Genomic DNA, 15,164 nt, shown 5'->3' with positions numbered 1-15,164 from the left:
CGGGGCTGGCAGGGGGTGTTTGGAAAGATTGCAGGCAGAAAAATTATCCAGGAAAAGGATTCCTCCTCAGCACGTTATTATAAGCTTGCTGGAAGCCAAACAATTAAGCCAATTGTTTTCTCTCTCTCATTTAGCTATTTTGTATACACACACACTTTCTGCTGGTCCACTGACCCCTGCTCCCCTCCAGCACCACACAAACGTCACGCAGTCAGCCTGCCAGCTCCGGCCAGCTGAGCGCAGCTCTGATCTGCTCCATGTAAAACACATTCTCATTAACCGGAATTAAACCAGCATTAATCAAGACTGATGGCTGTATTAAAACATTAACTCTTCCTAGCCAGGGGAGACGGTACCTTTGGATCAAGGGGATACATCAGCTCCCCGTGCTCAGGATCCGAGCCGGGACGCCTGCAAGGCTCTCGACGTGTCTTATGCTCCAGCTGTAAAATGGAAGACTCGCAACCAGGCAAAGAAAAATGAAGTTATTCAAGGTGACACACGGTTTGAGAGTCACGCTCCCCTCTCTGCCTCGCTACTGACAGGCCTCTCAACAGCCACAGAAACTTCCCCTGGCGCTGAGAAGTCCCCAAGTCAGTGATCGGACAGGGTCCCCGTGATGAGGGGTGAGGATGCCAGGCGTGCATACGGAGATTTGTGGCAAAAATCCTTTGTTTCACCCCCGGCTCAGGGGACTGCACCGGGGAGAAGAGGGCTCTGAGTGAGGACTCCTGACTCGGAGCGACCTTGGCACAGAGTCGCTTCACCCCTCTGCTCCCAACCTCTGAACGGCCGAGGGTTAATCAGCTAATTGTTTGTGAGGCAGTTTGAGACCTCCACGTTAAAGAGGAGATATAAAAGCCAATTATTTTAGTCATCTGTTCAGATCGGGAAAGGTATTTGATAATGTGATACAAAGGTGGCAAACAGAGCTTTTATGTTCTCCCAAGGTCTCTCGCTGTCCATTTGGTGCCAACACTTTCTCAGCAGGAGACGTACGAGGCTATTTTATACATAAAGAGCAAACCACCCCCTTGGAGAAATGCTTCTGAATCACAGCCACGACGCAGGCAGCTCCCTCTGCAGCATCAGACCCTGCATATAAAACATGCAGCTAAACATCCTCCCCTGGGGAGCGGAGAGTTGAGTGTTACCGGGAGCAGCTGCTATAGAGAGGGAACATTTACAAGTGTGGGGGGTTAAGTACAACTAACAGGAGTCAAGGGATGGTAGCTTTAGGTCAGCGAGCGTGTGCTTTAACAGGAGGCCTCGGAGGGGAGAGCCAGTGCTACAGGGAGATAAACGCTTGCTTGATTTATTTTAAAAATTAATTTGATGGCCCCGTGCTGCCTCGAGACAAATGAGCACCTGCCTCTTCTGCTCCAGCACAGCCAACCTTTCTCTTCGCTCGCCTGCTCTCCTCCCAGCGACCGGGGTCTCTCTTTTCCTTTAGACAGAGAGGAAGAGGATTTTAAACTTGAAAGATTTCTACCCCAGAGGGCTAACAGAGGGGGAAGGGGGGTTCAAAGCTACAGATGAGTTCACAGCCACTAACGCAGCTCTGCATTTGCTCCCTGCTCACAGCAGGTCTGAAATCCCCCTTAGCTACGATTCTACCCCCCCATCCCTACCCCTCCCCAAACCAATTTGAATAGGAAATGAAGTGTGGCTCCGTGGAGACAATGGTTTATTGTAAAGTTTTTGCTGCGACGCATGGTATAAAAACCTGCCAAGACACATGTAAACATTCGCAACTGCCAGGCTCCTCCGTAATGAAAAGCTATAAAGAGCACCCAGGTGGGAAGCACAATACTACCAGCTAATTAAAGTAACCAATAATATTCCTCCCAGGAATGCAAGAGTGTGCTCCGCTCAGTGGGAGAAGCCACTTCTAAGCCCATGAACTCGGCTTCCTGGTGGAGCAAACAAAAAAAAAAAGAGACACGGCGCAGCGAGCCCTGGGGCTGGACACCGCTCGGCAGAGCTGGGGAGGGGGGGGGGACACACGGGGGGGGGACACACAAAGCCCAGCGCCGGGCGATCAGGCGGCTAGAGCCAGCCCTGCCACCGATCCTGACCCCAGCACGGCGTTCTCCCCACCGGCTGGTCTCCATCTCTGCCACGGGGAGCAGTTCCTTGGGATACCGTGAGCTGCATTTGCTGGCTAACGGCGCGGGGGGGCTCAGACCTCGCGCTTCGGTGGCTGCAGGTTTCTGCCATGTACAGGCACCACGGCGCAAGCCGGGAAGCCCACTCCTTCCATAAGCCCCGGCCTTATTAAGCTGCAGCCGCACAATCCTACCCAGGGAAGGCCACGGCCATAAACATTGACAAGGCATATATTCCTCCTGAAAAATGGGAGCTCCTAGTGACAGGGTTAATGATGTTTGAGCAGCCTCTCACCCTGAGCTCCACATATCCCAGCTTTAATGCACTGGCCTCCTTCCCCCACCCCCAAAGGGACAGGAGTGGGAAGGGGGGGGAACAGCGACCTCCAATGCCAGATATTTTCTACATCAGTGAATTCCCAGGGCCAGTGGAATAAAGCAGAACATTCGTACGTGGAGAAAAAGGCAGCAAGAAAGGTCAAATCCATCCCCCTGAGGAGGAGAGGGGCTTATTTCACAGGGATGGAGAGAAGATGAACCTCCCCTGGCTCTTACCCTTTTCCGCATGGAGAGGAGAGGTCTCCATGCCAACATCAGCCAGCTGCTGTAGCTGGACAATTCTTTTTCGCTCACCGCTATTTCTGAACAGTGCTGCAGCACAAGGCTCGTTACAGCCCAGAAGAGGAAAAGGCTATTTTTGTTTGGGAAGCACACAGGATGTTGTATTAATCTCAGAGTATATATTTATCCTTTCTTCTGTTCTCCCCAAACACGCTAAATTCATCTTCTCCCGCATTTGCTACAGAACATGTTTCAGCAAGGGATTACCACACCGGTGAGTGCACCGTTCTCCAGCAGACCTCCACCTCCAAGCACACCCTGTTGTGGCCCCCCCCAGCACGTTCAGAGCCCTTCAGCAAAGCTCACCCGTCCAGCGCGGCCCCAGCCCCTGCCAGACCCCGCCACGGCTCCTCGTGCGGAGGCTGAGCTAAACCAGTTGCTGGGTATGAGGACCCAGGGGCTACGCTCAGAAGCTTCTGTGTATTTCTCCCCGGGAAAAAAAATAAATAGCTCTAAGATCAAATCCATTCCCCTGCAAAGCTCATCTCATTTGTACTTCAAAGAGTTATTTCCTACCAGGGAGCTCTGGATGCCTTCTCTTCAGAGAGCTCATTACCTTGGTCGTTACAGACTCAGCTCCTACCGCAATCAGAAATGTGCACTTACACAGCGCGAGCCAAACGCCTGGAAACAAACCACTTACACGGCCCGCTAAACGGCGTCTCTTCCCATGCTAAAATGTGGATGAACAATCTTAAAATTCAACACCTCTATTCCGCAGTCGTAACTCGCTCAAAACCATACCGAGAGTCACACACGCAAAAACAAACAGAAGGGAAGATGAAGGAAACGGTGTTGACAGGGCTCCCCCGGGGTCCGGGGCCCAGGCCACTGCACTAATAACAAGATGTAAAACCTCGGGCAGCACCAAAGCTCCGAACGGTCACGGCACACCACGAGCTGGGGCACCGGGCTAATCTGGAGGTGCAAAGTGTCCTGGAGGCCAAGGCACCTTACCTTCTTGGAGAGCGAGGAGACATTCAACCCAAATCTTTGAGCCCTTTCCTTTAATTTATCCATGTTTACCTACAAAGACATAGGAAACAATTTATATTTTTTTTTGACATCCCAGTTGCAGGGAGAGCGATAAGGCCGCCTCCCAGAACAGACCCATGCACAGCGATCCGCCCCAGGGAAAACTCCGCTGGGCGCTGCGGTGACAGCCAGCAGCACCAGCTCCTGCCAGCACCGAGGCAGGACCAGGGTCCCAAATGAAGTTGCTGGAAAGTGCCAGCCTGCCCCTTTGCTTCCGCAAACCAACCGAAGGGCGAACACCCCCTCCGGTGCTGCTCCCTGTCCCGGAGGAACCGCTGTTTCAGACTGTTCCTGTGAGCCGGCGGTACCCGGTACCTTTCCTGGAGCAGTCTGGTCAACACACACAGAAAATAAACAGCCTCTTGGGCAAACTCGCCAGCACTCCTAAAAATTATCCGTGCTGCCACAGGTTTATGAAAGCCATTGCTGCACTCTCACCCTTCCAAAACTCGTGACATCTAAGCAGGTCCCCTGGACCATGCAGCTCCCCCACGCAGCACCCAGCTCGATTGGGTGCCCAGAGAGGCACCAGCCACCATCATGGCACTTATCCCCGACGCACGCAGGCTCCTGGGGACAAGCCTTGCTCGGGGCACAGCTCTGCATGGGAAACCCTGATGCTGTTCTGCCCCACAGACACTCATGCAAGGTCTTTTAGGCCCTCAGCACCAGAGGAACCTACAACCTCTCCTGATGAGAGATCTTGGCTTTACTTTGCCCCGCTCACCCTCAGTCGAGCACGCGCAGAGCGAGCCGGCTGCCCGGGCTGCCAGAGCTCTCAGCTCACTGCCGTGCCTCCGACCTGGGAGTCGGACAGGCAAGGCAGCATTGGCCATTAAAAGCAGAGTAATTTACTACAGCCCCTTCGTCATTTCCATTCCTGAAGCATAATTCAAACAACAGAATGGAAGTCAGGCATATGAAGAAAACCCCCACAAATATCCACCTTTGCTCCTTTCAGCATTTCATTCTAAATGTGCTCATCTGAGAAGGCTGTGCTAAGAGGCAGCCACAGGGACGGGAACCCAACAAGTTCAGTGTTGGCACGACATGCAGGTGGGCCATGCCATTAACTCTCACTCCACAGATGTTGTTCATGGCCCATTTTGATAGTTCACCCCTGCAGACAGGAACCTCTTTCTACAAATTACAACATGTGTTAAGGGCCTGATCAGCAGTAACTCAAGAACAAGAAGCATTTCTTACCGTGGGTTTGCTGTCTGCAGAGAGGCCTGAAACGAGAAGGCAAGAAAAAGAAAACCCAGTTAGAGAAGAAACATCGGGAGCAGCATCTTTTCCAAAAAGAGGTGCAGCAAAGTCCCAGCGTTGCCCGAAGCAGCCCTGCACCCAGCCCACCACAGACCAGTGCGGAACCACTCACCTGTTTTTCCCAGCCTTGATCTCTATCCAATTTCTTTTTCACCTTCAAAACAGCTTCTCCCCCCACAAAACTGCTGCCGTCCCCCTTCGCCAAGATGGCTTTGGCAACTGAACCTGGCGCTTTGTGAAGCCAAAGGATGTTTGGCACACTGTTTGGGGTACCACAGGGAAGCCTGGCTAGTGTCTTCCAGCTGTGCTTAGGGAAAATAGATGCTGCGACATGTCTGAATTCCCAAGGGAGCAACATGTGTCCCTTTCTTCACAATTCTACAATTCCCGCTCAGAGCTCCTGAGCATGGTCAGGGAAACAAACAGAAGTGGAAACAAAGGTAGCCCCACCAGCAACTTTTTTTTTGTTGCAGGAATCATTAAATATTTGCAGTAAGGTCACTCCATGAATTGGTTCTGCTTCACCTCCTCACCTTTAGTCGAAACTGTGGCCAAACCAAACCTGCCAAAGGTAAACAGAGCTCAGTCAGAGACTCGGGCAAAGATAAGGTCGACACGTCAAGTCTTAGGTGTGAACTTTTCCTTCGAATTCTTTTCATGAGTGTACTTGAGCAAAACTGGTCTGGGGGCAAGATTAGCTGGCACAGGCTCTTACTGGCTAATGCAACTACTGCCGCAACTCCTGCGCTGCATACATCAATCCCCCACTTTCTTCATAAAACCAATCTCCAAGCCCAGAAAGCCAGTCACATCACCAGCATTCACCACTTACCCTCCCACTGCCCTGTCTTTCCAGAATAACTGTGCCAGTAAAGCATGCATCGAGCACCCCACAATCAGACGCAGCCCAGATCTGACACAGGGGGGTCTCCCACCTCGTGAGAAGCACCGCAGCACGCGTCTGCAAACCTCCCAGCAAACCCATCCGCTGTTTGTTCAGGCTGGAGGCAACCTCCCCCGCGTTCTTCCGACTCCTCCCCAGCAGTGCTGTCCCACCCCCCCCAGGCACCTCGCCCCAAACCACCGCGCTGCGGGCAGATGGGGCCGCAGGGGTCTCTTGTCCCACAGAAGAAGAGGGGAGAAAGCTCCGAGCGCAGACTCACCGAGCTGCCCGCGCTGCCTTCTTGCTCTCCAGGCTCACGGGCACGTTGAAGCGTTCGGCCCTCTTCTGCATCCGCTGGAGGGGGGAGAAAAAAGGACCGACTGAGGAAAAGTGAGGGTTTGAGGGGTACAGAAAAGGGGTTCTTAGAAGGGAGAGAGGCACATAAACTCAGCGGGCTAACGCTCCAACGTGCCCTGTTTGACCAGCAGCGTGCAGCCTGGAAAGGGGAACCCCCCCCCCCGCACCCACAGGTGAAGGGAGATGCTGCGGGTACCTCCCATTGGCAGGTGCCACCCCCGCGGCCACCGGAACGCACGCTGACCAAAAGGCGCCCGCACGGGTCCGATAAACACAGGCCTAATAAGAAAACAAACTAATAAAAAAGGCATGCCGTCCCTCTGCTGCTCAGGGAGCGCTCCGGGGAGAGGAGGGGTGCCGAGGGAGAACGGGACCGGGGTGCTGACGGAGGTCTGTGTGGCAGCACGCGGGGCCAGTGCCGCGCCCCTCGCCCGGGGCAGCCCTCGTGCCAGGGGGAAAGGAGCCACACTCCTGGCAGGGACTACAAAGGGAGCAGCCCCCGACATCCCTCCCGGCGGCAGGGAGCACGCGGGAGGCACAACCGGCTTCGGCTGATTTGCAAGAAGAGAGGCAAACAAGATTTCCTTTTCTTCCCCCTCCCCCCCCAAGCAAAAGGCCAAAGAAATATCCTCAAAAAGTGGAGGGGGGGTGTGCGTGTGTGTGTTTGTTTTCAGGGAGCTCGGTGGCACAAGCCCTTTCACAAGAGACGCGACACTATTCATGCAGTTGGCTCAGCCCTGCAAGCAGAGCTCGCCATCAGCGGCGCAATTCAAGAAGAAATTCAGCTACGTAGAAAGGACTCGGCCTGCTGCCCTTGCCTGGCTTAGGGCACGCTGTCCTGGGCACGGAAACGCTTGGAAACGCCGCAGGCGCAAGGGTTTGCACCTACGAGTATTAAATCCCCTTAAAAGCTTAAGGGAAATATTTAACATTTTATTATTACCCAAGGGCCCAAAAATGTGTTTGGTGTCTTAGAGGTTAGAAAAACAGATATTATTTTAATGGAAACATTTACTTTAGCCAAAAGCACAGTGAGGAGCGTAATGAACATGTGCATCAAAACATAAATGTTTAGAAAAGATGGATTAGGAAGACCACTCCTAACGCTGTCAGTACCGAGGAACTTTTACTCACTGAGTAGAAACAACAGACAGACAAATGTACCACTCGGGTCAGAGCATATTTCCTTATTGTTTCTGACACTTTGAAGAATACCCAAAAGAAACACGAGAAGAGGCAGGTTCTGGCAGGACTCTGGACCGGACAGGCCGTGCCAGGTGGGAGCAAAGGCTCCCCCACCCCAGGGTCCCCCCACCACCACCTTCACGCCCGCCCCGGCTCCAGCCACCACCGCAACCAACTGGCTAAACCTCAGGCTGTGCTCACACTGGCATCGTTTATCCCTTCCCTAGGATTCTGTCTCCTCCCTTTTGGAGCTCATCTGTATTTCCACCACCTGTAACAGCTCGCGATAACAGTCTCCAGTGTTCAATTAATTATTAATTGTATGGGAAAACAATTCCCTTTTATCTTCGAAAACCATCTACGACAAGATTTTGTGGGGACCTATCTGATTCACACTCAATCAAACAAATAAAAGTAGCGGATTTCCCGTGAATAGGCTCAGCAGAATCTGAAGAAAAACAAAGGGCAAGGGTGTAACTTCAGCAAATTCACTTAATGAGCTCTTTGACCAGCTACAGCCATCAGCAGCCCCACATCACGGGGGACATGGCTCCTTCAGCAAGGCTTCCAGCTCACATCAGGTAATGCCTTTCTCCTCATTACTCCCTCACTGAGGTCATAATCCTCCACTTGCGACATCACCCTGGTTGCTGTGGAAATGATCGTGTCCCAAACAGAAGATTAAAACTCTAAAGTAGTGGTGAACAGCAGGGAGACAAGAATCATGTTTTCATAGTGATTTCTTTCTTATGGAACACGAGCAAAAAAATAAGGGGGAGGATTAAAGAACCACAATCAGATTCCTGAAACTCAAAGTTTCGCAAAGTTTTCCCAGAGGAATCAGCAGCTTCTAAGTGTGTTTGTTTTAAATAAGCCCAGCAAATGTGACAGTGTTAGGGAAGATAAAGATGAGATGATCTGTTAGGTCCTATCAGTTCCTCCCCAACCGATTACTCCCTGAAGTGGCTTCTCGACAGAGCTTTGTAGTTTTACATGTCTGAAGCCACCGGGCTCACAGCAAGTCCCGAGGGACGGGGATGTGCCGCGGCCCGGTGAACAACCCAGCAGAACTTTTCATGTTCGCGATAGCGGGAAACACAATTTATACACCAGAGTCAGAAGAGAGGTGGTTCGAGTCCGTCATCCTTTATCCCCCAGAGCAGGGGATGCTACGGGGCAAAGCCCATCTTTGTTTGCGCAGGAATGACTTGGCTTGTCGCCGTAAGTTGGAAATATTGAGGTAGGGTCAATGGTGGTTGGTGGCGGAAAGCACCGGCAGCCAGCAGCAAGGAAAGAGGCGTTAACGGACAATGGAGAGAAACGTTCCTTAAGATCTAGCGTCAAAACGAAACGTGCCGTGGGGTCACCACCCTGCCAGGCCACGCCACAGCCAGCGACCGGTCATTAATAGAAAATCAAGGAAAAATAAAGCAGGTTTACAATGGAAACGCTGACAGTGCCTCAGCAACACACAAAAGAGACTTTGAATGAAGCGAACAAGGAAACCGACACCTCAGCGGATGGAGCAGCAGAAGGAACCTTACCTCCATCTGCGATATCTCTGACGTGATTTTCACTACCTTCTTTTCCGTAATCCTAGAGGTGTTGGGAAAGAGAGAAATCTGTCAGAACAGCTCCCGCGAGTTTCACAGCCGTGCCCCTGTGGGAGAGGTGTCGGGGTTCTCCTCCCAGCCACCCGTCCCTGGCGACACCACCACCACCTTCACCGAGGGCTCATTTTTAAAATGAGAGCAGCCACAAGCCGGCCTCCCCCTTATGAGGGCAAGGTTGGAGCCAGGTATCGATGCTGAAGGATGAAGCCGGTGAAACTTATCACCGAAGCCTAGGGTGCATTAGGAGAGCTGTGACCCAGTGAAGGGGCAGCCGTGGTTCTCCCACGAGCCTAACGAGCGCCGGGAGCCCTCCCAAACGCCTCCGACAAGGATGGGAAGCAAGCTGGAAAAGACACAAGGACCAGCCACGCTCTCACCCATCCTCTGCAGGGGCTCGGAGGAATAACCGACTCTGTTTGAGGCAAGAGAAACGTTTGGGAATTTTAGCGGGGTGCTGCAGGTCTCAAAACTCAGGGTGGATATCAGAGCACCCAGGAGTAACCCCCTGCCCATCTTAAGGCTCTCCACAGTAACACTCAGCTCTTGTTCGAAGCCCAAAGCCTCGACTGCAAGCCCCGAAGAGCTTTATTCCTTTATGGCCCCCCAAGACAAAGGATTGCTCTGTTCTAGTTCATGGGACAGCCACAGGCAACTTTCCCCAGGTCAGCATCAGCACCCTGAGCCCCGGCTCCATTTCAAACACACACTTCCTGAACAATGCGCAGCTGACAACAGCGGGACCAGTAAAAAGACTGCACGAAAATATAATGGGGTGGGCGTGCTCGAAAGTTTATGCTCCGAAAACAGAGCTCAGGCTTGAGGGAGAAAACAAAAGAGGAAGAGACAACGTTCGGAAGTTCCCAGGCTAAATGAAATAGCATCCTCCTCCTCCAAACAACTCCCATAAAACAGTGGGTCACAGCCAGCCTCATTAAGGTCTCCCATTTAGAAAAACACGCTGCTTTTGTTCCAGATTCCTGGACAGGTTTCTCATTTTATGCCCTGAAAGGTAGTAATGGTTTAATGGCACTTTCACAGGAAGCAATTCTGCCTGGGAGCTGGAGCTGGCCGGCGGTGCCGGCACGGCTCGGCGGGCACAGGACGCCCCCTCCTGCCCACGCACCACTTCAGGCCGGTAGCCACTAGCCCAGGGCTGGCTTGGGGCTTGTCCTTCGAGCCACAGAGGGGAGAGCAGCCACGCAGGGAGACGGACAGACAGACGGATCGGCCGCTGGGTTACCACAGGGGGCTGAGGCAAAGCCCACGGATCCCCCGACGTGAGCGGCGACCCCCTTCCAGCCCAAACCCCGAAACGGGGCCGGGGGTAGCTCGGCACCCCCAGCCCTCGCGCCCCGCGAGTTTGCTTGGTTCTACTCAGAAAGGATAGTTACACGTCAGGTGATTTGACAGGAGGCTCTTCTACTTTGACGGGCGGCTCGACCGGCTTCTGCTCTTCTTCCTGTAAGTCAAGGAGTCGAGAGGTCAGGTAATAAACACTGCGGCCAGCTGAGCAAGAAACCCCACAGCAGGGACACTGCCAGGGCTTCTGGCCTCTCACTGGCTTCAAAGGCGCACGGCTGTAATGCAGCCCGCACAGATGCCAAAACCTCTGTGTTACGTGTTTCACTCAGCCCAGCAAAGCAAGGTTTACAGCAAGAAGTCAGATTACATGCTACAGCCTCAGCCTGGTCGGGTCTGAACACCAGCAGTTATGGACACAGACCCTTGTTTTGTTTTTCTCATCCCTTACCAGGTCTGGGCCTCCCCAGGCTGAGGAAATAACTTGAGGTGACATTCTGCAGCCCACAAGCAGAGCCAGCGAAACCACCCAGTGCTCACGCTCGATGTCCAGCATCGGTCCAGTAAGACCCACCTCACTTAGCACCAAATACTTTTTGTGAAACTGGAGAGAAACCTTCCACATCCACCACCCACCCTTGTAAGGCAGCGTGTGCCAAGCGGTGAAGAGCCCGGCGACTGGAAGAATCCATTTCCACCGGTGCTTTAAGCACAAAGCGCTTTCCTGGGTGGGATCTCCTCAATTCCTCAGAAGAAAACCCTCCTGCTTTAAGGCTGGCTCCCAGGGGCCGCCCAGCTTCTTCTTACAAATCCTTTCTCAAAAGCACACCGTGCTCCAGCCACGTTTGCTGCTCAGTTCATGACAAAAAAAAACCCAAACCCTCAGGGTGAGGTGGTGTGAATCCCACAGAACGAGCCCACTCCCAAGTGAGATTCCCCACGCTCACCCCAAGCGAGAGACCCCATGCTCACCGAGCAATACCGGGCCTTTGGCACAAAAAGCAGCAGGTTTAGACCCAACACAGAACGAGAACAGTGCTTTAAAAGAGAAACGCTCTGCCAGGCAAACCAGAAGCGCCCACAGGCCAGTCTGCCCAAAAGATTTACCTCTATTTCTTCACCCAGGACATCTTCTTCGTTTGCTTCTTCTTCAGCTGGAGGACAAAACGACAGAGCGATTGCAGTAGCAAATTACCTCAAGAACACCTCCGGCCTCTGGGGTAAGAGCTATTTGGGAATTTTCCTCGGGAGAGCGGGAAGCACAGCCCGTTCCCAAGCGCTCGGGCCAGGGCTCCGCGCTTCCCCCAGCAGCTCCGCACAGACAAAGGTCAAAGCCCAGGGGATTCCCCCGATCACCCGCTGCCGCTGGTCAGGGCTAACGAGCCGCCCGCTCCACCGACACCCAGCAGCACCCACCGACACCCAGCAGCACCCACCGACACCCAGCAGCACCCACCGACACCCAGCAGCACCCACCGTGCTCCTCCAGGTAAGCCTGCAGCCTGTTGATCAGATCCTGCTTGTTGCCTTTCGCTTCCAGGCCGCGGGCCAGACACTCCTGCTTCAGCTCGGCCAACTGCACAACACAAGACGCTCCCGATTAGCGCGCGCGGAAGCAGGCCGAGAAACCAGATAATTCAAATAAAATTAAAAAGTTGGAAAAGCACAGGAATAAGCAGGGATAATCTGCGTTTCTCAGGAGCCGCGGAGGCGCCGCTGAGCCCCCGGGGCTCAACCCGCGGCGGGTCGCCCCCCTCGCGGCGGGAGGTCCCGAGGCAGCGGCGGCCCGGCCGGTACCTTCAGCTTATGGAGCTCCACGGTCTCCGCCGCCATCTTGTCGCTCCCACAGCCCCGCTGCCGGCCCCGCCCTCGGCGGCGGCGCAGCCGCCCAATCAGCGCCGCGCTTCCTGAACCGGCGCTTTCCGACCGCCTCCCAACACCGCCCCTGGCGATTGGCCGGTCCCTCCCCGCTCCCGCCGCTCTCCGCTCGCTATTGGCCCGTCAAAGAGCGGGGGGGCGGGGAGGCGCTGAGCGACGAGCGGAGCGGCCAATGGGAGGGAGCAGGCCGGGTGAGGGGGACATCCTGGAGACGAGCCCGGGGGCGAGCGGGGCCCTGGCAACGGCCACGGGTGAACCGGGGGGATCGAGGGAAGCCACGGGGTGCGGGGCGGGGATCGAGGGGAGCGGGGGAAGCCGCGGGGAGCGGGGGGATGCGGGGGAAGCCGGGGGTTGTGGGGGGCCGGGGCCCTGGGGGTCGAGGCCATGGCGGCGGGGCCGGGCTGTGGGGGGAGCAGCCGGGCCCGGCCCGGGATCGGTGGCCGTTTCCCGGCCCCACGCGTGCTCAGGGTGGGGGAACAGGCGTCCTAACCCTTCCCCGGGGGGAAGCGGCGCGGGGCGAGCGCCGGGGAGCGGGAAGCTCTGACACGGGGCAGGTTTTCCTCGGATCCCGGCTGGAGACGGGGGGGGGGCGAGCTCCATTCCTTCCTCCCTCCCCGCCTTTGTGCGCCCGTCCCTGCGGCCGAGGTGCGGAGTTGCCAACTGGGGAGCCGGCATCAGGGGCTGCGCCGGGGTGAAGCGCTCGGGAAGGCCGGGGTGAGAGCTGCTGTAGGGAGCCCGAGGATCTGGGGCTACGCCGAGAGCCCTGGCCGCGTTAGGAAGTGCGGAGGTTTGGGGAAAATCCCTCCGAGGAGACCCCTGGAAGCCTCCGGTTGTCCGCCGCAGGATGAACGTCGGCGTGGCGCACAGCGAGGTGAACCCCAACACGCGGGTGATGAACAGCCGGGGGATCTGGCTGGCGTACGGGATCTCTGTGGGAGTCCTGCACGTCGTGCTCCTCAGCATCCCCTTCTTCAGCATCCCCGTGGTCTGGACACTCACCAACGTCATACACAACTTGGTTAGTCAAACCTCAGCCCGGAACTGGCTACCGTTCCCTGTCCTTGGGCTATGAGGAAGCTCCTGGTCCTCGCGAGGCTGGGGGTTGGTGCTGCGAGGGGAGCTGCAGCTGATGAAAGGTCGTTAATTCAGAAAACAGGGCACAAAGCGTGTTTCTGTCCCAGCAGCAGGCTGTCCCGGGCCTGTTTTCCATCTCCCCCCGCCTTGAAACCTGCAGGTCATGTACGTGCTGCTGCATGCGGTGAAGGGGACGCCCTTCGAGACCCCAGACCAGGGCAAGGATCGCCTGCTCACGCACTGGGAGCAGATAGACTACGGGACACAGTGCACCTCCTCGCGCAAGTTCCTCAGCGTCTCCCCGGTGGTGCTGTGAGTGCGGCTGAACGAGGCTGGGGGTCCCCAGCCCTGGGGGTCCCCACCAGCACAGCACCCGGAATCCCTCTGGGTGCAGGCGGAGGGGAGGGTGGGAGCAGCCCGGAGCTCACCCGGGGTCCCCCACCCTCCCCCAGGTACCTCCTCACCAGCTTCTACACCAAATACGACCCCGCGCACTTCGTCATCAACACGACCTCCCTGCTCAGCGTCCTCCTGCCCAAACTGCCCCAGTTCCACGGCGTGAGGGTCTTTGGCATCAATAAATACTGAGGCCCGGCCGGCCACGCTGCCTGGTGGAGCCGGGGGACGCAGAGGGGACACCGGAGCGACACGAGGCGCCGGCTGGAGAGCAGGGGGTGAGGTGTGAGGAGGGCTGGGCACTGGGCAGGCGCCACTCTGGCTCTTGGCTGGGGTTTTAGGATGGTTCCTCCCTCTTGGAGTATCTCCTCACTGGGGCTTTGTCTCTTTGGAGCAAGCGGTTGTGCCCCATACACGTTTAAAGTGCCTCTGAGGGGAGAACTGTCACCTCCGGGGAAGAGTTGCCCGCTGACAACATCCTCGCCCTCATGTTTTATGTTTCCACCCTAATAAAGAACTTGGGGCACCCGGAGCAGCATCCTCACAGTGGGACCAGCCCCGACTCACACCCCCCCAGCCCCCACCCTCCCCGCACAGACCAGCCAGACTTCTTCAAACCGTACTTTTAATTTAAAAGTGATAAGAAAAAGGGTACACTACCATTTAAAACCCAGCTGCTCCGCTCTGGGAGTACAAAACCGTGAAGCGAAAAGCAGTTGTGGCCGTTGGCAGCGGCTCTCGGCGCGGGCAGGGGAACAAGTGGCTCCCCCCGGGAGCTTCGTGCAGCCCCCCCGGGGCCGGTACTCCCCCCTGAAAACCGGCACAGCCGCCGTGCTCAGAGCAGGGGGAAACGCTCGGTGAGGCAGCTCGGCCAGAACCGCTCACAATCCAACAGGATTTCAGCAGTGGCCCAGACCAGCTCCTGATTTGGCTTTTTTTTTTTTTCTAAAAAAAAATAATAAGCTGCTCTTCGTCCCCAGCACTCGGGGAGGGGACGAGGGTCCCTCAAACCAAGTTGAGGCAGGAAAAGCGAAACCAGAGGCACAGGGGGCCGGGTGGTTCCGGTGAGGAGGAAGAGGAGGAGGAGCGCAGTTAACGTACGCGGGTGTATTAATAGAAAGGGGCTGCCTGCGGTAATAAATAGATCTGTATGAGCAAAAGGGAACAAACTGCTTAAAAAAAAAAAAAAAAAATGCAAATCGAGCTGGCAGAGGCTGCCCAGCCGCAGCAGCCTGGGGGGTAGCACAGCCGGGGGGGTCACGTTGGCCCCACCAAGGGCCCCCGGCAGTGACTTGGGGGGGTGCGGGGGGCTCCCCCACCCCGTGACACTGGACGCAGACCTGAACGTTTACAATAATCCTGACGATCTGGTGGCTGGGCTGCCTGTCTGTCTGTCTGGCCCAGTCCCGCCTGCCCCCCCAGCCCCCCCAGGCTCTTTGGCACGGC

The 15,164-nt window shown here is 55.7% G+C and overlaps 2 protein-coding genes across 5 annotated transcripts in view; one reads left to right on the top strand and one right to left on the bottom strand.

Annotated features, from left to right (window-relative positions):
- LOC116964445 (SAP domain containing ribonucleoprotein) overlaps positions 1–12,268 on the bottom strand; it is a 29,920-nt gene extending 17,652 nt beyond the window's left edge. Inside the window, exons 1-9 of the mRNA XM_042796897.1 lie at positions 12,168–12,268; positions 11,847–11,946; positions 11,478–11,524; positions 10,463–10,530; positions 9,003–9,054; positions 6,197–6,270; positions 5,567–5,595; positions 4,971–4,996; positions 3,687–3,755 (exon numbers count right to left, since the gene is read on the bottom strand). Coding sequence (XP_042652831.1) covers positions 3,687–3,755; positions 4,971–4,996; positions 5,567–5,595; positions 6,197–6,270; positions 9,003–9,054; positions 10,463–10,530; positions 11,478–11,524; positions 11,847–11,946; positions 12,168–12,203 — 501 coding nt within the window. The 5' untranslated portion in view covers positions 12,204–12,268. The remainder of the gene's footprint in view (positions 1–3,686; positions 3,756–4,970; positions 4,997–5,566; positions 5,596–6,196; positions 6,271–9,002; positions 9,055–10,462; positions 10,531–11,477; positions 11,525–11,846; positions 11,947–12,167) is intronic.
- A 147-nt stretch (positions 12,269–12,415) lies between these two features.
- On the top strand, positions 12,416–14,878 carry ORMDL2 (ORMDL sphingolipid biosynthesis regulator 2). 4 transcript variants are annotated; one of them, XM_042796944.1, is made up of 4 exons: positions 12,416–12,499; positions 13,092–13,266; positions 13,483–13,634; positions 13,775–14,878. In XM_042796944.1, the coding sequence occupies exons 2-4, from the start codon at positions 13,093–13,095 to the stop codon at positions 13,908–13,910; spliced, it is 462 nt and encodes a 153-aa protein (XP_042652878.1). In that variant the 5' UTR covers positions 12,416–12,499; position 13,092; the 3' UTR covers positions 13,911–14,878. The 4 variants fall into 4 exon arrangements, with proteins under 4 accessions (XP_042652878.1, XP_042652879.1, XP_042652880.1 ...); XM_042796945.1 differs by having other exon boundaries at positions 12,434–12,501; positions 13,088–13,266; XM_042796946.1 differs by having other exon boundaries at positions 12,450–12,518.
- The last annotated feature ends 286 nt before the right edge of the window (positions 14,879–15,164 follow it).

The sequence above is a fragment of the Tyto alba genome, unplaced genomic scaffold (assembly GCF_018691265.1).
Source record: "Tyto alba isolate M040663 unplaced genomic scaffold, T.alba_DEE_v4.0 Super-Scaffold_23, whole genome shotgun sequence".
Taxonomy (NCBI): Eukaryota; Metazoa; Chordata; class Aves; order Strigiformes; family Tytonidae; genus Tyto; species Tyto alba.
The sequence above is the reverse complement of the archived record's forward strand: the minus strand, read 5'-3'. Positions and strand labels throughout refer to the sequence as shown.

Coding starts and splice junctions, on each gene's coding strand:
- ORMDL2 (XM_042796944.1), top strand. CDS start 13,093: ATGAACGTCGGCGTGGCGCACAGCGAGGTGAACCCCAACACGCGGGTG. Junction 13,267..13,482: donor CCAACGTCATACACAACTTG/GTTAGTCAAACC, acceptor TGAAACCTGCAG/GTCATGTACGTGCTGCTGCA. Junction 13,635..13,774: donor AGCGTCTCCCCGGTGGTGCT/GTGAGTGCGGCT, acceptor ACCCTCCCCCAG/GTACCTCCTCACCAGCTTCT.